Here is a 22,747-nt window from a genome sequence, read left to right as displayed (position 1 = left end):
AATAGGAACTGGTGGTGGGCAGAAAGATATTTAATCGGCAGAGAGAGTCACTGATCTTTGGAATGTTTTGAAACTCCGTCAGGGAAAAATGAGGGCAAGAAAAAAATGAATGGGTACATTCTCGCAAAGAGAAGTAAAGGGGTAGAAAAGAAAGGTAAAAATATGGCGTATACCCTGGTTCACAAACAGAACAGGGTACAAGACTAACGAAGAAGTAAAAGAAGACAGTTTATTACTAGCACCTGTGCACCAAATGACACTATCCAATTTAGCTAACACACTCAATCTAACAAATATACCAAAATCAAATAGGTCTTAGCTCCTTTACAGGATTCTAAAAGTGGAACTCATTTTGAATACAAAAGCAGAATGATCTAAGTTGTGCCGACAGTGTGCTCACATCCAAAGTTCCCACGTCAGTTTTACAATGTTACAGCCAGCAGGTTACTTACCCGACATGGTATTCCTTGTCAGCCCACAACCTCAAATCTCGCGACAGCTTTCTCCAACGACGGCACACTTTCCGTACCACGTCCACTAGCTCAGTGAAAGACAAGTGAGAGAAGATCTTTATCAGTATCTCCTCAGGCAAGTCGTCAATGCTCGTACGCCACACTGCAGCGCCTTCTCCCGCGTGGCACAGTCCACTGTGCTCAGACACTGAAGCCATTTCACTGTCGAGCCTGCAGTCGGACTACGGTGAGGTGGAAGGCGCCAGGGGAGGTGACGAGCTGTCGAGTGGACGTCTGTCGGATATGCTTGCAGACACTGCAAAAAAACATAAACAGCATTACAAACCCGCACTCACACGGATTTCAGCTACTTCCCACTGTGTTAATGGAACAAATAACAGCAACGACATGCCAACATTATTTGACAACTGTCGCTGAAATCATTTCTTATGGCTGAAACTATTTCAGGACAAGTTAATAGTGTGATATTGAGCCAACAGACCGCTCACATCATTGATGTGATAGAGATATGTGTCTTAAGGAATAACTGACAGCTGACATAATAAAAAACAGAAACACTGCAATATAAATTCCGATGATGTCACAGGATCTCCATTGGCACTGAGAGTCAGGAATGCTGTTCTTTTTAATGCCATCCGATGTAGGTGTACCGTAGGTCTGTAGAAAAGCGTAGCGTTCCAAAAGATTGGAAAAGGGCACAGGTCATCCCCGTTTTCAAGAAGGGACGTCGAACAGATGTGCAGAACTATAGACCTATATCTCTAACATCCATCAGTTGTAGAATTTTGGAACATGTATTATGTTCGAGTATAATGACTTTTCTGGAGACTAGAAATCTACTCTGTAGGAATCAGCACGCGTTTCAAAAAAGACGATTGTGTGAAACCCAGCTCGCGCTTTTCTCCACGAGACTCAGAGGGCCATAGACACGGGTTCACAGGTAGATGCCGTGTTTCTTGACTTCCGCAAGGCGTTCGATACAGTTCCCCACAGTCAAAGTAAGGGCATATGGACTATCAGACCAATTGTCTGATTGGATTGAAGAGTTCCTAGATAGCAGAGCGCAGCATGTCATTCTCAATGGAGAGAAGTCTTCCGAAGTAAAAGTGATTTCAGGTGTGCCGCAATGGAGTGTCGTAGCACCGTTGCTATTCACAATATATATAAATGACCTTGTGGATAACATCGGAAGTTCACCGAGGCTTTTTGCGGATGATGCTGTGGTACATCGAGAGGTTGTAACAATGAAAAATTGTACTGAAATGCAGGAGGATCTGCAATGAATTGACACATGGTGCAGGGAATGGCAACTGAATCTCAATGTAGACAAGTGTAATGTGCTGCGAATACATAGGAAGAAATATCCTTTATCATTTAGATACAATATAGCAGGTCGGCAAATGGAAGCAGTTAATTCCATAAATTTTCTGGGAATAGGCATTAGCAGTGATCTAAAATGGAATGATCATATAAAATTGATCGTTGGTAAAGCAGATGCCAGACTAACATTCACATGAAGAATTCTAAGGAAATGCAGTCCGAAAACAAAGGAAGTAGGTTACAGTAAACTTGTTTGTCCACTGCTTGAATATTGCTCAACATTGTGGGATCCGAACCAGATAGGGTTGATAGAAGAGAGAGAGAAGATCCAACGGAAAGCAGCACACCTCGTTACAGGATCATTTAGTGATTGCGGAAACGTTACGGAGATGATGGATAAACTCCAGTGGAAGACTCTGCAAGAGAGGCACTCAGTAGCTCGGTACGGGTTTTTGTTGAAGTACATTGCTCCCCCCAACGTATATATCGCGAAGAGACCGTGAGGAGAAAATGAGAGAGATTAGAGCCCACACAGAGGCATACCGACAATCTTTCTTTCTGCGAATACGGGACTGGAATAGAAGGGAGAACCGATAGAGGTGCTCAAGGTACCCTCCGCCACACACCGTCAGGTGGCTTGCGGAGTATGGGTGTAGATGTAGATGTACTGAAAATCTGAAAATATAGCCACTGTAAGAAAATAGTGTCTTCACCAGCGACATAAATTTAACTCTGGAATGCACAATACAGTAGCCTATACAAAAAGAAAGCCATCACATTCATTGGCTTTGCCAACGCACAATCAGACTATCATCTTCCAATCTAACTTAGGGCTCAGGTTACACTACTGGTCAGTCTGTCACTACAAATTTCATACCTAGACCTAGAAAAAGCCTTTGATTGTGTGAATGTTGACATCCTATTAGACAAGCTACGGAACATGGGCATTAGAGGCGCTGCTTATGACCTAATAAAGTGTTATGTGAGCATTAGAAAACAGTTTGTTCTGCTTAAAACGGAAAGTGGTGTCTACAAATCAGAGATCGCTTGCATAAAATATGGCGTGCCCCAGGGCTCGGTGTTGGGCCCCCTTCTGTTCTTTATCTATGTAAATGATATTAAATACTGTACTATAAATTCAAAAATTGTTCTGTTTGCCGATGACACGTCCATTGTGTGTAAAAAGGAGTTGTGTAATGAACTAGAGGCCAAGTGTAATAATGTGACAAAAGAAATTGTTCAGTTTTTTAATGAAAGCCACTTAAATGTAAGCACCAGTAAAACATGTTTGATGGAGTTTAACAAAAGTAGTTTGAATAATGAAATTAAATTATACATTGTCAACGAATTGGTAAAGAAAGAGTCTAGTGCAAAATTCCTTGGCGTAACAATCCAAAGCAACCTGAAATGGGACACACATATTGACCCCCTAACAACTAAGTTGTCAAAAAATATATTTGCAATCAGTACTATTAACAAGTTCTGTAGAGACACTGTAGTCCTATGGACTGCATACCGTGCTCTTTTCTCCTCTCACTTGAACTACAGTATTGAAATTTGGGGGGCAACAACCAAACTCATTCTTCAAAAAAGGGGTGTGAGAATAATCTGTGGAGCAAAATATAGGAAATCTTGTCGCAACTTGTTTCCAAAAACTGAGGTGTTAAGTGTTGTAAACACATACATTCTAAAAGCCATATTGCTTCTGAAAAGACTGCACCCGAACACTTATTCAGATTTCGACCAGTACAATACTAGAAATAAAGTTTTTACATTGGCACCCACAGAACAGCACTTTACGAAAAGGGGCCTCAGTATGCAGGTATAAAATTGGCTAATGCACTGCCTAGTGCAGTCATGGCTCTTCCTACAGTTAAATTGAAACACCAGCTTAAGAAACTTTTAGTAAAACACCCTTTCTACACATTAGAAGAGTACCATACTTACTTACATGAAGAACAACAAATGCTTCGCGAAATTATGTGAATAGAAATCAGTAAACATCTTATTGTAATTTTGTTGTAAATTAATGACGTATTCAGAAGAATGTGTCTTGTGTATTGTACAAATAACTTTAATCATTACTGTTTCTTTGTACGTGTGCAGTGTACCATTCGATGTTGAATAAAGCTATTATTATTTCTTTCCTTTCTCAGATGTTATATCTGGTTAAAAATGGAAAGTGACACGGACCTCGATCAAGCGTGACTTCCTTTTAACTGTACGGTATATGTTACATTGCATTTAGGAACGTTCGGGTAATTGAACATCAATAATTACAGATTTCTGTAGTTCTATATATAAGTTTGGATGCAGCTGTATTGCGTTGATGTACTGGTGGATATTGTGTGGTATGACTCCTGTAGTTGATGTATAATTGGTATAATGTCAACTTTATCCTGATGCCACATGTCCTTGACTTCCTCAGCCAGTTGGATCTAATTTTCAATTTTTTCTCCTGTTTTCTTCTGTATATTTGTTGTATTGGGTATGGATATTTCGATTAGTTGTGTTAATTTCTTCTTTTTATTGGTGAGTATGATGTCAGGTTTGTTATGTGGTGTTGTTTTATCTGTTATAATGGTTCTGTTCCAGTATAATTTGTATTCATCATTCACCAGTACATTTTGTGGTGCATACTTGTATGTGGGAACGTGTTGTTCTATTAGTTTATGTTGTATGGCAAGTTGTTGATGTATTATTTTTGCTACATTGTCATGTCTTCTGGTGTATTCTATATTTGCTAGTACTGTACATCCCCTTGTGATGTGATCTACTGTTTCTATTTGTTGTTTGCAAAGTCTGCATTTATCTGTTGTGGTATTGGGATCTTTAATATATGCTTGCTTTAATATCTGGTGTTTATTGTTTGACCCTGTATTGCAATCATGAATCCTTCCATCTCACTGTATATATTGCCTTTTCTTAGTCAAGTGTCGGATGCGTCTTGATCAATGTGTGGCTGTGTTAGATGATACAGGTGCTTGCCATATAGTGTTTTCTTTTTCCAATTTACTTTCTTTGTATCTGTTGATGTTATGTGATCTAAAGGATTGTAGAAGTGGTTATGAAATTGCAAAGGTGTAGCTGATGTATTTATATGACTGATTGCTTTGTGTATGTTGCTAGTTTCTGCTCGTTCTATAAAGAATTTTCTTAAATTGTCTACCTGTCCATAATGTAGGTTTATTATGTCGATAAATCCCCTTCCTCCTTTCGTTCTGCTTAATGTGAATCTTTCTGTTGCTGAATGTATGTGATGTATTCTATATTTGTGGCATTGTGATCGTGTAAGTGTATTGAGTGCTTCTAGGTCTGTGTTACTCCATTTCACTACTGCAAATGAGTAGGTAGATATTGGTATAGCATAAGTATTTATAGCTTTTGTCTTGTTTCTTGCTGTCAATTCTGTTTTCAGTATTTTTGTTAGTCTTTGTCTATATTATTCTTTTAGTTCTTCTTTAATATTTGTATTACCTATTCCTATTTTTTGCCTGTATCTTAGATATTTATAGGCATCTGTTTTTTCCATCACTTCTATGCAGTCACTGTGGTTATCCAATAAGTAATCTTCTTGTTTAGTGTGTTTTCCCTTGACTATGCTATTTTTCTTACATTTATCTGTTCCGAAAGCCATATTTATATCATTGCTGAATACTTCTGTTATCTTTAGTAATTGGTTGAGTTGTTGATTTGTTGCTGCCAGTAGTTTTAGATCATCCATGTATAGCAAATGTATGATTTTGTGTTGGTATGTTCTAGTAATATTATATCCATAATTTGTATTATTTAGCATGTTGGATAGTGGGTTCAGAGCAAGGCAGAACCAGAAAGGACTTAATGCGTTTGCTTGATATATTCCACGCTTAATCTGCCTTGGCTGTGATGTGATATTATTATTATTATTATATTATTTAACAGAAACAGAATTTTCTGGCGAGACATTCGACAGGTTCGCTAACTCGGACGAACAATCGGCTTCCGACATAACCCAGACCTCCGCTACATTACAGCACAGTTCGTCACGGCAACCCCGTCCATGAGATCATTGCTGCCAACGGATTGTCACCTCCACTGTTCCTACAACACTTACGAGTCAAACGATTACGACCACTGACCACCGCGACATCCGTTGCTGCCTGGTGGCATTGTGGGCATACGATGTGGTAACAAAAGTATACAAGTGGGGCAGACACGTAGAGAAGATACGGGTTGCAAATGGGGAAAGCCATTCAGATAAGTGACTCTGATAAAGGGTAGATTACTACTACGCAGTGCCTGTGAAAGAGTATCTCGAAAATGGATAAGCTGATCAAATGTTTACATGCCACTGTCTCGAGCATCTACAGAAAGAGGTAGAAGGACAGTGAAACTAGCACTAGGCACTAAACGGTTGGACATCCACTACTCATCAGAGAACGTGGGCAGGATAGGTGGTGAGCTGTGGCGTCTCGGCCAAACGAGCACAATGTCGGTGCACACACGAGTGTTTCATCGTACATTATCGATCACGATGTTACGCAGCAGACCATCCGTACGTGTTCACACTTTAACCCGACAACATTGTCAATTACACTACTGGCCATTAAAATTGCTACACCAAGAAGAAATACATATGATAAACTGGTATTCATTGGACAAATATATTATACTAGAACTGAGATGTGATTACATTTTCACGCAATTTCGGTGCATAGATCCTGAGAAATCAATACCCAGAAGAACCACTTCTGGCCGTAATAACGACCTTGATACGCCTGGGCATTGAGTGAAACACAGCTTGAATAGCGTGTACAGGTACAGGTGCCCATGCAGCTTCAACACGATACAGTTCAGTTCATTAAGAGTAGTGACTGGCATATTGTGATGAGCCACTTGCTCGGCCACCATTGACAACACGTTTTCAATAGGTGAGAGACCTGGAGAATGTGCTGGCCAGGGCAGCAGTTGAACATTTTTTGTATCCAGAAAGGCCCGTACAGGACCTGCTACATGCGGTCGTGCATTATCCTGCTGAAATGTAGGGTTTCGCAGGGATCGAATGGAGGGTAGAGCCACGGGTCGTAACACATCTGAAATGTAACGTCCACTGTTCAAAGTGCCGTCAATCCGAACAAGAGGTGACCGAGACGTGTAACCAATGGCACCCCATACCATCACGCCGGGTGATACGCCAGTATGGCGATGACGAATACACGCTTCCAATGTGCGTTCACCGCAATGTCGCCAAACACGGATGCGACCATCATGATGCTGTAAACAGAACCTGGATCCATCCGAAAAAATGACGTTTTGCCATTCGTGCACCCAGGTTCGTCGTCGAGTACACCATCGCAGGCGCTCCTGTCTGTGATGCAACGTCAAGGGTAACTGCAGCCACGGTCTCCGAGCTGATAGTCCATCCTGCTGCAAACGTCGTGGAACTGTTCGTGCATATGGTTGTTGTCTTCCAAACTTCCCCAACTGTTGACTCAGGGATCGAGACGTGGCTGCACGATCCGTTACAGCCATGTGGATAAGATGCCTGTCATCTCGACTGCTAGTGATACGAGGCCGTTGGGATCTATCACGGCGTTCTGTATTACCCTCCTGAACCCACCGATTCCTTATTCTGCTAACAGTGATCGGATCTCGACCAATGCGAGCAGCAATGTCGTGATACGATAAACCACAATCGCGATAGGCTACAATCCGACCTTTATCAAAGTCGGAAACGTGATGGTACGCATTTCTCCTCCTTACTCGAGGCATCACAACAACGTTTCACCAGGCAACGCCGGTCAACTGCTGTTTGTGTATGAGAAATTGGTTGGAAACTTTCTTCATGCCAGCTCGTTGCAGGTGTCGCCACCGGCGCCAACCTTGTGTGAATGCTCTGCAAAGCTCATCATTTGCATATCACAGCATCTTCTTCCTGTCGGTTAAATTTCGCGTCTGTAGCACGTCATCTTCGTGGTGTAGCTATTTTAATGGTCAGTAGTGCACATGTGCAGTGGCCGCGGGACCGTCGGGGTTCGACTGACGATCGATGAAACGTGTCAGCTCTTCGGGTGAATCACATTTTTGGTAAACAACGGTCATGTCCACAAATGCCGCCATCGAGGTGAACGGCGGCTCAGAATGTGCAGCGCACCACGGACGCGGGCTGGTAGGACCAGCGTTATGCTCTGGGAGACATTCTCCCGCATTTGCTCAGCACCTGTGGCAGTAATCAAAGGCACTCTGACAAATGCAAACCACCTGCATCCCTTCACACTAGATGTCTTCCCCAATGGCGGTGTTATCTTTCTGCAGTATAGTTGTCCGCATCTCGGAGCCAGAACCGTGGAACAGGAATTTGAGGAGCATTATAGCTCACATTAATGTCTCGCTGACCAAATTCGCGTGATGGAAATCCTACGTGTTTTTGTCACTATTAGGCACCACCACCGCGCACACAAATCTGCAGCCCATTATTTGTGCGAATCACGTGACCTGTGCATGAACATCTACAGCCACAAACCTACCAATAAGCTGTCGGACCCTGGCACGCAGAATCAGTGATGTACTGCATTCCACAGACAGACAAAGCAGGTGGTCATAATGTTTTGGCTCTACAGCTGCTAAGAGCTCGCCTCAGCTGCTTCGCGCATCTACCGGGTGATCAAAAAGTCTATAATAAATTTGAAACTGAATAAATCACGGAATAATGTAGATAGGGAGGTACAAATTGACACACATGCTTGGAATGCCATGGGGTTTTATTAGAACCAAAAAAAATACAAAAGTTCAAAAAATTTCCGACAGATGGCGCTTCATCTGATCAGAATAGCAATAATTAGCATAACAAAATAAGACAAAGCAAAGATGATGTTCTTTATAGGAAATGGTCAATATGTTCACCATCATTCCTCAACAATAGCTGTAGTCGAGGAATAAAGTTGTTCAAAAAATGGCTCTGAGCACTATGGGACTCAACTGCTGAGGTCATTAGTCCCCTAGAACTTAGAACTAGTTACACCTAACTAACCTAAGGACATCACAAACATCCATGCCCGAGGCAGGATTTGAACCTGCGACCGTAGCGGTCTTGCGGTTCCAGACTGCAGCGCCTTTAACCGCACGGCCACTTCGGCCGGCAATAAAGTTGTGAACAGCACTGTAAAGCATGTCTGGATTTATGGTGAGGCATTGGCGTCGGATGTTGTCTTTCAGCATCCCTAGAGATGTCGGTCGATCACGACACACTTGCGACTTCGGGTAACCCCAAAGCCAATAATCGCACGGACTGAGGTCTGGGGACCTGGGAGGCCAAGCATGACGAAAGTGGCGGCTGAGCACACGATCATCACCAAACCACGGGCGCAAGAGATCTTTCACGCGTCTAGCAATATGGGGTGGAGCGCCATCCTGTATAAACATCGTACGTTCTTCAGGTGTTTATCAGCCAGGCTGGGGATGATGCGATTCTGTAACATATCGGCGTACCTCTCACCCGTCACGGTAGCAGTTACAAAACCAGAATCACGCATATCCTCGAAGAAAAAAAGCCCGATAATGTTAGATGTGGTAAATCCAACCCATACCGTGACTTTCTCGTCGTGCAATGGAGTTTCCACGACAGTTCTAGGATTTTCGGTAGCCCAAATTCTGCAGTTGTGGGCATTGACAGACCCTCGGAGCGTGAAATGAGCTTCGTCGGTCCACAACACGTTACTCAACCAATCATGTCCATTATAATTATCCGGGATGTTATGCCGTGGCCGGTTGCTGAATTCTGTGTCGATTCCCAACGTTTCGTCTCCGACTGCGGGAGACATCTTCAAGGGGGTCCGTAGCTGGCCAGCCGGTGTGGCCGTGCGGTTCTAGGCGCTTCAGTCTGGAACCCCGTGACCGCTACGGTCGCAGGTTCGAATCCTGCCTCGGGCTTGGATGTGTGTGATGTCCTTAGGTTAGTTAGGTTTAAGTAGTTCTAAGTTCTAGGTGACTGATGACCACAGATGTTAAGTCCCACAGTGCTCAGAGCCATCTGAACCATTTTTGGTCCATAGCTCGATGGAAGGTCCAACACACCCGCTGGCTCGCTACTGACTGCCGTTAAATTCCGTGTCCGCGCGCTCCCGCGCCGCGGCGTGACGTCACGTGTTTTGGAAACGTCAGTGCAATTGGCCGCTGTCCGTCGCCGTTGCCATCACCCAGTAGTGGACGGGTGGTACACATCTTCCTCAACACCGGCATCCATATACCGTTTAATTTCACGCCCTCCTCCTTTCGGTTGAAATTATTTGGGTGTTTAGCGATTTCGATTGCCTCCCTGTAGAGCCTTTCGTAATACCCGCTTGTGGCCGCTAGTACTTGCGTCTCCTCTAAACGAATAATTATACTGGACATGATATTTCCGGCCGTGAATGGTTCAAATGGCTCTGGGCACTATGGGACTTAACATCTGTGGTCACCAGTCCCCTAGAACTTAGAACTACTTAAACCTAACTAACCTAAGAACATCACACACATCCATGCCCGAGGCAGGATTCGAACCTGCGACCGTAGTAGTCGCGCGGTTCCGGACTGAGCGCCTGAACCGCTAGACCACCGCGGCCGGCTCCGGCCGTGAAAGTCTACATTTTAGTAACTCAACCAATCGTCATCTTCCGGCATCTTTTGAAACGCCCACACCGCAAATGCCCTCCGCTTCACTAAATCGCCAGGTAACAGGTGCCCGTTCGAATCCCCTTCCTATGGCGATAGGATCGTAACGCTGAACTAGCACATTCCCCGTTCTGATAATACAGCTTCACTAAAAGTGCCTTTTCAGGTAACGTCAACATGCTGCGACTGCTGGCGCATCAGATTCTCAGACTCTCATTACAGCTCCTTTTATACACGATTGTCATGCGCAGTCACTGACGTTTCGCTGTCCAGCGCCATCTGTCGGACATTTTGTGAACTTCGTTTTTTTTTGTTCTAATGAAACCCCATGTCATTCCAAGCATGTGTGTCAATTTTTACCTCTCTATCTACATTATGCCGTGGTTTATTAAGTTTCAAATTTATACCGACTTTTTGATCACCCGGTACTTCGAGCAGTCACTTAACGCGTTCCCTATAGGCTACCTCTCCCCGCCAACGACGTCACACCTCTGTAGTCGATTATTGTCTCACCTGCACCTGTTGGCACTCTACAACTGAAAGCTGCCAACAGTGCTGTCAGCTATTGGGGATACTTTGGTGACTCTACCACAGTAAACGTACTAATCTGAGCCACCACCCACACGAAATGAACAACACGAGGTACACAGGTAAAGAGCTACTACCGGAACTGAAGCTGTGAAGGCAAGTCGCGAGTCGCGAGTCACGCTCGGATAGCTCAGCAAGCACAACACCTGCTCAAAGAAAGTGGAGGTCCCAGGTTGCAGTCACGACTTGATCCACAGTTTAGATCTGCCAGGAAATATCGGTGACAACATATTATAAACAACAACTAGAATTGAAACATACAAACAAAAGACCCTAGGCACCATTTACGTAAAGTATGACACCGCACTTCACTTCAAACATTATGGAATTCGTGATGGGACAATCTACTGGTTTTAACCACCACTTTGCCAGTCGGCCGCGCTGGATTAGCCGATCGGTCGAAGGCGCTGCAGTCATGGACTGTGCAGCTGGTCCCGGCGGAGATTCGGGTCCTCCCTCGGGCATGGGTGTGTGTGTGTTTGTCCTTAGGATAATTTAGCTTAAGTAGTGTGTAAGCTTGGGGACTGATGACCTTAGCAGTTGAGTCCCATAAGATTTCACACACATTTGAATATTTTACCCGTCGATTTTTTCTTTCGGTCGGTTTTTTCAGTCGAGTGCAAGACCAGAATGTCGCGGCTAAGGCCCCCGCAAACGATCAAATGTGTTTGACAAAATCGTTATCTGACTACGGATTTGCCAAGCAAGCCCGTATCGGATTTTGAGGCATTGTAGCACAACACGCCGAAAAGACAATGACGTCTCTCGGATTGGCCTTCAATGCGCTGCAGCGCTGAAACCGCACATTTGCGCGATGAGCAATTAAATCCATCAGTACGGCACAACAGCATCGCAAAGCGTGGCGTCTAGATTGCCTGGACGATGTGGCTTTGTTGACGCAATCTGAGCACAGGACACGTGATCCAGTTGGCCAATTACAGCGAGCACAGAAGACGTGAACCGACCAGGCAATGGCAAAGTGACTGTTTCGTCTCGCCCGCACACACAAATTAATACACATACAGCAGCTACAGAAATAACTAGAGCTATGGCTTCTTATATAATTTTGGTTCCGCTTTTTTCCGTCATGTGTTTAGCCTGGGACGTAAGAAGACATGTTAAACGGTCACCAACGAAGCAATCACATTGCTACTCTTGTATGTAGAAATCTTTCCCATCCCGAATATACAGGGTGCGTCAACAAAACGTATACACACTTTGAACTGTTATAGTGAATTTATTTCCCGTTCTACAAGGTTTAATATATGTGAGAAAGTAATGTTATGTTTCTTCAACAGGTGGCAGCAGTGGCAAGGAACTACCTGCAACATGGCGGACGTGCGTTTGAGCTTCGAAGCACGGAAGCAGATAATTAAGTGGTACGGGAAGTTTGAGAATGTAGCTGCGGTTCGAAGACAGTGGAGAAGTGACTATGGTACAGAACCACCTCCAAGGTTAACAATTACACGTCTACGAGAGAAATTCGAAATTCGTGGAACAGTGTGTGATGTGCATAAAGGTCGATCAGGGCGACCTCGTACAGCTACAAGTGATTATTCCCCACAACTGCGGTCTCGCAACTGTTTCAGCGTTCACCTCAAAAATCTTCGAGGCAAGCGGCACGTGAGAGTAATGTAAGTGCTGGTAGTGTGCAACGCATTCTGAAGAAAGGCAAGTTTCGTGTGTACATTCCGAGGCTGCTGCAACAGCTAAGTGACGACGATCCAGATAGAAGGTTAGAATTTTGTGATGGGTTCAGGAGATGGTGAGACGTGAACCGGGATTTATGGGTAGCATAATTTGGTCGGATGAAGTCCAATACAAACTCAATGGAGCTGTCAATAGCCACAGTTGTGTGTACTGGGCTGAAGATAATCGTCACATTACAGTTGAAAAGGCTGTGAATTTGCCTGGTGTAAATGTGTGGTGTGGTTTGTCTGCAAGGGGACTCATTGGGCCTTTCCACTTTGAAGGTACTGTTAATGGAGAAACGTACCTAACAATGCTTGCTGACTCCATGTTCCCTGCCATTCGTGCATTATACGGTAATGATGAGTTTTATTTCCAACAAGATGGCGCCCCGCCGCACTACCATAGGGACGTACGAGCATACCTGGATCACGATGTGCCAGGCCAGTGGATAGGACGCAGGGGACCAATCCAGTTTCCTGCACGCTCTCCACACCTCACGCCGCTGGATTCCTTCTTACGGGACACAGTAAAAGATGAGGTGTACAAACGTAAACCAAGTAACCTGGACACACTTTGGAATGAGATTCAGGCGGTGTGCGCAGAAATCTCTTTGGACACTTTGGTACAATGTACAGAGTCAGTGGTGACTCGTACTCAGAAATGTATTGATGCTGAAGGCCACTAGTTTGAACATTAATCACATTTGCAAAAGTACATTTATTTTTCCAATTGGACTTTAAGTTTTCAGAAATTTAACATTGTAGGCCGGGAAATAAATTTTCTATGACGCTTCAAAGTGTGTATACAGTTTTTTGACGCACCCTGTATAATGATTTTGATGTCGCGATTCCCGAGGGTGTGTCACGGCTTGGACATAATAACAGAACTTAATCCTAGAACATTAAAGGGGGACGGTGACGAGGGGGGGGGGGGGGGGGACACACATGACACTGACATTACTAAAACGTTCAAATGTGTGTGAAATCTTATGGGGCTTAACTGCTAAGGTCATCAGTCCCTAAGCTTACACACTGCTTAACCTAAATTATCCTAAGGACAAACACACACACACCCATGCCCGAGGGAGGACTCGGACCTCCGCCGGGACCAGCCGAACAGTCCATGACTGTAGCGCCTTAGACTGCTCGACGGACATTATTACTAACCATCTTAAATTTTACTATTCTTATTTTATTCGAAGGAACTCATAATTTATAGTTTACGCACTAATTAATTACAATTATAAGGTCTCCATCGGTTTGTTACAAATGTCCTGTTTTACACCGTATACTGACGACCGTACTGCTAAAAGTGTTGACGGGAACCACGTTGGTGCCAACTGCAACCGTCAGTTCTAGGAGGGTTCAGTGATCTTGGGTTACATTACTGGCAGTGAAGCTGTGACTTTTGTATTTTTTGTTGTTACACGTACTTGGCTGTTCTACGAATAGGTCGCGATTTGCAGGGGCGCGATTAAGCTCTTTTTGGCTGTATTTTCCGAATTTCTCGCGATTTCCTGCACTATTGTTAAGCCGGGGCATATGATCACAGCTTGAATCGGCAGCAAAAATCTGGCTTTGGTGACAGACTGATCTGTAGCGTGTAGCCAGAGGTCTATGTACAGTTGGAATACAACAGTCTGGTTGTGACTTGGCGCAGCGAAATTTCGAAAAAGGACTCACCAATGGCCGTGAAATCTCAGGAAACTGTCGGTGGAACTCAGGGAGGGCCGAGGTAAAAAACGCTTCCTTGAGCCCACTGAATTTCTGATGAAGTAAGAGTGGTTCAGAATAATAAAAGGAAAGATCCTCTCTGGAACGACGATCGTTAGTGACTGCTTCAGTTAATACAACACTCTAGTCGGCACTGTAGGTTTTCAGCAGGTCAGAGTGAACCATAGTCTGAACCTTACAGATACGTAAGAGCGTTCCGTCCACACACAGAACGTGGAGAGAATGAAGTGGGACTCCAGAGGTGCCATTCCACAAAACGACAGAGAGACCAAATATTTCCAGGGTTACCTAGCTGAGTGTATGTTCTGTCGAGTACATAACCAAAAATAAATATTACATCACTTTTTTGTTGAAGCGGGTACAATTTACCCTTCCAGCGGAATTAAGATACAGGAAGTCTTTTGAAGAATGTTGCAAGCACAAGTCGCGACTACAACTCACTGCCTTTTTGGGGAAACCGACGCCTTCAGTTTCCTCGACATTACAGGTATGTTACAGCAGCATTTTGCTAGGTACTGTACGTTTTGTACAGTACACTGGACTATCCACTTTATTTGTGTTTCAGTTTTAACAATTTTTTTCGTCGATTGTGTGTACGCGCGTTGAGAATGAGATGATATGATTGGCTGATTACATAACGTGTAATGTACTCTCATTCTATGTTCTGATTGGTTGAAGCTATGACGTGTCCTCTGCCCAGACTGTAGAACAAAAGCACACCGTACAGCGCAATCTCACTTTCACATTTTCCGAAGTTATAGTCCCGCATAGACCAGATAGGTAGTGCTGTATTTGGTGGATTTCGTATTTATACATGCTTATCACGCAAATATGCGGTTTCGGTGTTACAGTGCGTTATAGATCTATCCAAGATAGTCCTGTTTTTCGAGGTTTGTTGAGCTACAGTGCCTGAAAGTGCGATACCGACAGACGAGGTGTGTTCAAAAAGTAAGGCGACTTTATATTTTTATGAAAAAACACTTATTTATTCATCAGTATTCATGCTGTCCCCTTCAGAGTAATACCCTTTGATGCAATACACTTGTGGCAGCGCTTCTTCCAATCCTCGAAGCACTTCTCATAAGAACTTTTTGGTACAGCCTTGAGTACTTCCAGCAGTGCAGTTTTTATTTCCTCAATCGTTGAAAATCTTCGTCCTTTTATAGGTCTCTTCAGTTTTGGGAACAGGAAAAAGGTCGCAGGGAACCAAATACGGTGAATATCGTGGCTGAGGAATGACTGTCGTGTTGTTTTTGGCCAAAAAATCTCCCAGAAGCAACGATGAATGAACAGGTGCACTATCGTGGTGCAACAGCGGTGAATTGTTTTTCGTCAGTTCCGGACGTCAAGGTAATACCCATTGACCGTGCGACCTTGAGGCAAAAATTCACGATGCACTACGCCACTGTGATTGGAAAAAAAAAAAAAAACAGTGAGCAACAGAACTTTGACATTTGATCGGACTTGGCGTGCTTTGTTCGGCCTTGCCTCTCCGGGATGCTTTTCCATTGGGACGACTGGGCTTTGGTTTCGACGTCACAACAGTAAACCCATGTTTCGTCACCAGGTATGACCCATTTCAGCAAATCAGGATCATCATTATCGCAAGTCAAGAGCTCCTGAACGATGCTCAAACGACGGTTTTTCTGAACAAAATTGAGAAGTTTCGAAACAAACTTCGTTAACACTTGTCTCATGCCCAAAATATCCAAAAAACAACTGCATGACACGAGCCGACCGATATGCCAACATCCTCAGCAGCTTGTCTTACGGTAATTCGACTATCTTCCAAAACAATTTTCTTCACAGCTTCGACGTTATCATCTGTTGTTGATGTGCTGAGGTGGCCAGAGCGAGGTTCGTCAGTGGCATCTCGGCTATCTTGGAAAAGCTTGTACCACTTGTAAACTTTTTTTTCACTTAGTGCAGACTCACCGTATGCTACTGTCAACATCTGAAGTTTTTTAGACCACTTGATTCCATTTTTCACAAAAAAATTGATTATACAAATTCTTTGCTCCATTTTTTGTAATAATCGGAAATAGTCGAGCACACTAAAACACGTCTAACCTTTCTATCTGTCAAAAACAAACTTGAAACTGTGAACGTATGTTCGGGACGTGTGTACCAACATAACAAAACAAAAAGATCGATAACCGGATGTACGTTGTCCGCGCAATTTGAAAAGTCACCTTAATTTTTGAACAGCCCTCGTATAAAATTCTGCCATTTTGACAGTAATGAGAATAGCGATAAATGCAGACAAAGCCATCCTGGTATTGACGTTGGTGCTACATTTGAAGAAAAAGAAGAAGAAGAAGAAGAAGAAAGAAAGAAGAAGAAGGTCACTGGTCCAGGAAATGGCTTAAAATGAGAGATTTACACATCAAAATCAGCTAAACGGGCCTATTATTATCAGAACCCGATGACGAAATCAGCTTTCTTCGAATGGGCAATAAAACTCTCAAAAACTCGTTACGCGCAGCGTAAAAGAGGAAATTCGTGCGTCACATTCGCTCTTATCTAGCCACGCACGTGTCAAACAAGCCTATACACGTGCCAAGAAAGTTTGTCAATTTAACTTTACTTTTGAAGCAGACGCTTTTTTGTGTATTCTGCATTTTGGCACTTGCGGGAATGGCTGAAAGTGCAGATACAGTATTTGTAACAGGACTCAGGAACAATGTTTAAAGAACGAGACCCTGGTACAGGGAATGGTTAAAAATGAGAGAGAAATACACACACACGAAAAGCCGTAAACGACAGTGACCCGTTAGTAACTTCGTCCTCACACTGAAAAAAAAGAAAAAAAAGCGCCAAGTATTGTACGCGCAAAATTATTCTCTTCTACTTTGTCCTCTGACGCGGAAGAACCGAAGGACTTCGATTTATTTTATGTCATGGCACTCACTCTTGTATGTTATACGTAAAACATCGATTTTGTTCATAAAGCCTTGCTACCTAGTATATGGCTGGGAAAGATGTGATACCTCTATCATTTTGATAATTGTCAGTGCTATTTTGTTTTTGTCCTCGATCGTATATTCCACAGTTGTGGAAACTCACAATACAGTGTGATAAATCGTAATAAAGCAATTTTCACTAAACATGCGCTGCGTATCATCGACACAACCAACGTCCGCCATCTTGTCAAATTTTCCGCCAATCAGAATTTCTCGCACACACGTTAAGCACGATCTAAACTTGACAAACATGCCAAGCTTCACCGAACACGGCGAAATATACGCATCAAAAACAGTTTTGCATCACCGACAACGGCGAAATATACGCATCAAAAACAGTTTTGCATCACCTAAGTACCGAGAGTTTTGGACCTGTACAGAAAATTGGAACAGAGATCAACATAAACAGCATTTCCGCCCTTTTTACTGCTCATGAAGAACACACATTGCGTGTTGTACCACCATACAGCGAGACCTTGGAGAGGTGGTCGTCTACATTGCTGTACACACCGGTACCTCAAATACCCAGTAGCACGTCCTATTGCATTGATGCATGCCGGTATTCGTCGTGGCATGCTGTCCACAAGTTCATCAAGGCACCGTTGGTCCAGATTGTTCCACTCCTTAACGGCGATTCGCCGTAGATCCCTCAGTGTGGTTGGTGGGTCACGTCGTCCATTAACAGCCCTTTTCAGTCTATCCCAGGCATGTTCTATATTCATGTCTGGAGAACATGTTGACCACTCTGGTCGAGCGATGTCGTTATCCTGAAGAAAGTCATTCACGAGATGTGCACGATGGGGGCGCGAATTGTCGTCCAGGAAGACGAATGCCTCGCCAATATGCTGCCGATGCGGTTGCACTATCGGCAGGAGGATGGCATTCACGTATTGTTCAGCTGTTACGGCGCCTTCCATGACCACCAGCGGCGTACGTGGGTCCCACATAACGCCACCCCAAAATAGCAGGGAACCCCCACCTTGCTGCACTCGCTGGACAGTGTGTCTAAGGCGTTCAGCCAGACGGGGTTGCATCCAAACACGTCTCCGACGATTGTCTGGTTGAAGGCATATGCGGCACTCATCGGTGATGAGAACGTGATGGCAATCCTGAGCGGTCCATTCGGCATGTTGTTGACCCCACCTGTACCGCGCTGCATGGTGTCGTGGTTGCAAAGACGGACTTCGCCATGGACGTCGGGAGTGAAGTTGCGCATCATGCAGCCTATTGTGCACAGTTAGAGTCGTAACACGACGTTCTGTGACTGCACGAAAAGCATTATTCAACACAGTGGTGATGCTGTCAGGGTTCCGTAGGTAGCGGCCATCCATTGCAGTAGCAGCCCTTGGGCGGCCTGAGCGAGGCACGTCATCGACAGTTCCTCTCTCTCTGTGTCTCCTCCGTGTCCGAACAACATCGCTTTGGCTCACTCCGAGACGTCTGGACACTTCCCTTGTTGAGAGCCCTTCCTGGCACAAAGTATAAATGCGACGCGATCGAGCCGTGGTATTAACCGTCTAGGCACGGTTGAACTACAGACAACACGAGCCGTGTGCTTCCTTCCTGGTGGAATGACTGGAACTGATTGGCTGTCGGACTCCCTCCGTCTAATAGGCGCTGCTCATGCATGGTTGTTTACATCTTTGGGCGGGTTTAGTGACATCTCTGTTCAGTCAAAAATGGTTCAAATGGCTCTGAGCACTATGGGACTTAACTGCTAAGATCATCAGTCCCCTAGAACGTAGAACTACTTAAACCTAACTAATCTAAGGACATCACACACACCCACACCCGAGGCAGGATTCGAACCTGCGACTGTAGCTGTCGCGCAGTTCCAGACTGAAGCGCCTAGAACCGTGCGGCCACAGTGGCCGGCTTCTGTTCAGTCATAGGGACTGTGTCTGTGATACAATATCCACAGTCAACGTCTATCTTCAGTAGTTTTGGGAACAGAGGTGATGCGAACATAGTGATGTTTAACAAAATGGTCGTTTACGTGGGCCCTTACGTCAGCTTTCCGGCTTTTTCGCTCACTCTCAGGGCCTGCGTGGGTTCACTTACGCCGTGGTCACAGTCGCCCCGATATCGGTCGATTCCGCCGACGACCGACATCAGCCGGAAATGGCCTATCTTTTCAAATCAGTACGCCATTACGTGCGCGGTCACGGTGTCATTGCCCGAGCGCACAGACTTCGGATAACTGTCGATGAAATTCACGTCTGTTTTTTTTCGGTCGTAATGGCCGACACGACACGAACCGTGGACTGTGGATAACTGGTGTTTAGTCAAAGCCTGAGTTTTGTTACATCCTGGACATAAAAAATATCATTGGGATATAGCCGCTCGTAACCTATGGAGTGAAATCACTGTTTTTTTGGAAACCAAAAGTAGGCAAAATATAATTTGTTCCAGTGACAAGGGTGGTGTGTCTCATGCTTTAAGTTATAGTGCTGGATCTGTTTTGTTTATGGTAGGTGGATATTAGCTGTTTACAAATCATTATTACTGCTTAATAACGTTCTTTGCAAATGCGTGTACCTGTGTATTTCTACTTTCAGGATGTATATGCAGACAACAAAAAATTTTCCGATTTTTCCCGGATTTCCCAGTTAAAGCACATTTTCCCACGTGAAAATTACCCTTTGTTCCATGATAGGTGAGAGTATACTTTACCTCAGAGCTGTAAAAATATCAGTCCTTCGAATGGTAAAGGTTTTACCTCGGAGCTGTAAAAATATCAGTCCTTTGAATGGTAAAGGTTTTACCTCGGAGCTGTAAAAATATCAGTCCTTTGAATGGTAAAGGTTTTATACACCAGCGTTGAATTTCCTGGGTCTTCAGAGAACGAAAACACTCGGTAAAATAAGTTTTGGAAAGATCTCTGATGTGCAGCAACATTTACGCTCCATATTTTCTTATTCGAATTACGGAAGTATAGTTTCCGAAGCATTGAAATCGAGATTGAAATGCGCGTTTGTTAGCCAATCATAGCCCATGTCACGTGATCTCGCCAGCCAATGACAGCAGACATTCAGAGCATAGGACACGTGATGTAGACAGCCAATAGCAGCATCACTGTTAACTGGCGTGATCGTACAAATAGGAAAAGTTAATGGTTTAAATTAATGTACATACTGTAGCTAGACACTGGACTCGCATTCGGAAGGACGACGGTTCAATCCCGCGTCCGGCCATCCTGATTTAGGTTTTCCGTGATTTCCCTAAATCACTCCAGGCAAATGCCGGGATGGTTCCTCTGAAAGGGCACGGCCGACTTCCTTCCCCATCCTTCCCTAATCCGATGAGACCGATGACCACGCTGTCTGGTCTCCTTCCCCAAACCAACCAACCAACCATACTGTAGCTACAAGAAAAGCTAAGGTTTCACATACGATACTGGTCTTTTTGCGTGTGTTACACTTTATGATACATCACACAAATGTACCAGTAAAATTTTAAATAATGACAATGTCTGGACTTCTGGACTCTTTAAGTTGTTCTAAGTGGCTGGTTCTCAATGCGTTAAGTTTTAAATCAGAGTTAAACGCTCGCTGATCTAAGCATTTCATTGCACATTTTCACGCGTAACATAATTCATCTTGCGTAAAAGGAAATTTACATTTAAAGTAAGGCTTTTCGAAGCACCATTCACAATATTTTCACCGGCCGTTGTGATCGAGCGGTTCTAGGTGCTTTAGTCTGGAACCACGCGACAGCTACGGTCGCAAGTTTGAAACCTGCCTCTGGCATGGATGGGTGTGATGTCCTTAGGTTAGTTAGGTTTAAGTAGTTCTAAGTTCTAGGGGACTGATGACCTCAGGTGTTAAGTCCCCTAGTGCTCAGAGCCATTTGAACCACAATATTTTCGCACGACCTGTGAGAAATAGAATCGTTTCAGCAGTTGCCAGAAAGCGCCGGAAAACAGGCGTTACTGCTCGTGGGCAGCTGTGAGGACGCAGGAACCCCGTATGTTCGTGTATTTAAGAGATATTACACGACGTCATAAAAGAAATAGAACATCGGAGGTTACTAAAGCATCGGAATTTCGTAAACCATACTAAAATGCACAATTCAGCTTAAAGTGCACATTCATATGTCCAGATTCACAATGAAGTAGAACGAACCTGATTTCAGGTTTTCAGGATACAAATTTTCTTAGCATACCAGTATTATCTCATGTTTGGTTCTTTATTATGGCATAATGCAATTTGCTTGAAGGACCAGTACTGTATTATCTTATGTTTGGTTCTTTATTATGGCTTAATGTCATACATGCCAGATGATGAAAATGTGCACTTTTAAACCAGTGAACAGTTGATAAAAGCCAATAGTGTGGAATGAAACACTTCGTTTCCAATAAATTGACTGCTTCTGCGAAAAAGATTAACAAAAGCGGCATTTATTTAGCAAACCGACAAAAATAACTTCATCGTTCTGCAAGGCAATTAATGCCGGACTTCCAAAAACAAGGCAATACAGTAAAATCAGAAAACTGAAACAAACAACATATCTTAGCCTTCCGTGATTGTACTTTAATTCACTTAGCAGCTCTCAGCCACAGATACCCGTTTTGTTTTCATTTGACGTTAGAACTGTAAACGAGAAGAAAACAGCAAAATCACTAACCGTAAACACGGCTCACGTGGAGACTAACCCAGCTTGGGCGCGCCAGAAAAAATTTTCCGGGTAACATCTGGCTGCCGGTGCTGTGACCGAGCGGTTCTAGGCGCTTCAGTCCGTAACCGCGCTGCTGCTACGGTCGCAGGTTCGAATCCTGCCTCGGGCATGGATGAGTGTGATGTCCTTAGGTTAGTTAGGTTTAAGTAGTTCTAAGTCTAGGACTGATGACCCCAGATGTTAAATTCCACAGTGCTTAGAGCCCTTTGAACCATTTTGTTACTGCTTCTGATACAGCCAACAGCCACGCTTCAAGCAGGAAAAGGTACTGCCCATAGGCAACTCAACTGCGAATGCGCATGTGCCCGCTGGCAACTGCTCAAACGAACTCAAATGTAAACAATTGTGACGTCACGTTCATCGGTAGCAATTTACTGGTACGAAGTATTCCACGGTCTTCGCTCTAAAGCCTCTGACCATTTTCCTGTTTATCAGTTCTTACCAGTTAAAATTACATAAAATTCAAAACTGAAGACTAAAACAATGAAAAATTCCCGGAATTCTAAAAATTTCCCTGGTTTTTGTCGGTTTTTGCCCGGATGAAAAAATTCCAGGTTTTTCCCGTATTTCTCGGAGCGTATACACCCTGACTTTTCTCTGTTGTAGGTGTTCAGAGTATTTTGTATTCTAAACTTTATGCGTGTCTTTCAAATGTTTATTGAATGACTGTCAT

At 43.9% G+C, this 22,747-nt stretch overlaps 1 protein-coding gene across 8 annotated transcripts in view; it reads right to left on the bottom strand.

Annotated features, from left to right (window-relative positions):
• LOC124605658 overlaps window positions 1-22,747 on the bottom strand; it is a 134,838-nt gene that overhangs the window by 82,081 nt on the left and 30,010 nt on the right. For 7 of the 8 annotated variants that reach the window (XM_047137487.1, XM_047137486.1, XM_047137493.1 and 4 more), the window contains exon 2: window positions 453-768. In XM_047137487.1, the coding sequence (XP_046993443.1) occupies window positions 453-670 (218 nt within the window). In that variant the 5' untranslated portion in view covers window positions 671-768. Of the gene's footprint in view, window positions 1-452; window positions 769-22,747 lie in introns of those variants that run through there. The other variant, XM_047137489.1, reaches the window with a different exon arrangement.

Source organism: Schistocerca americana, chromosome 3, assembly GCF_021461395.2.
Source record: "Schistocerca americana isolate TAMUIC-IGC-003095 chromosome 3, iqSchAmer2.1, whole genome shotgun sequence".
Classification (NCBI taxonomy): Eukaryota; Metazoa; Arthropoda; class Insecta; order Orthoptera; family Acrididae; genus Schistocerca; species Schistocerca americana.
This window is presented reverse-complemented; position numbering and strand designations above follow the sequence as displayed.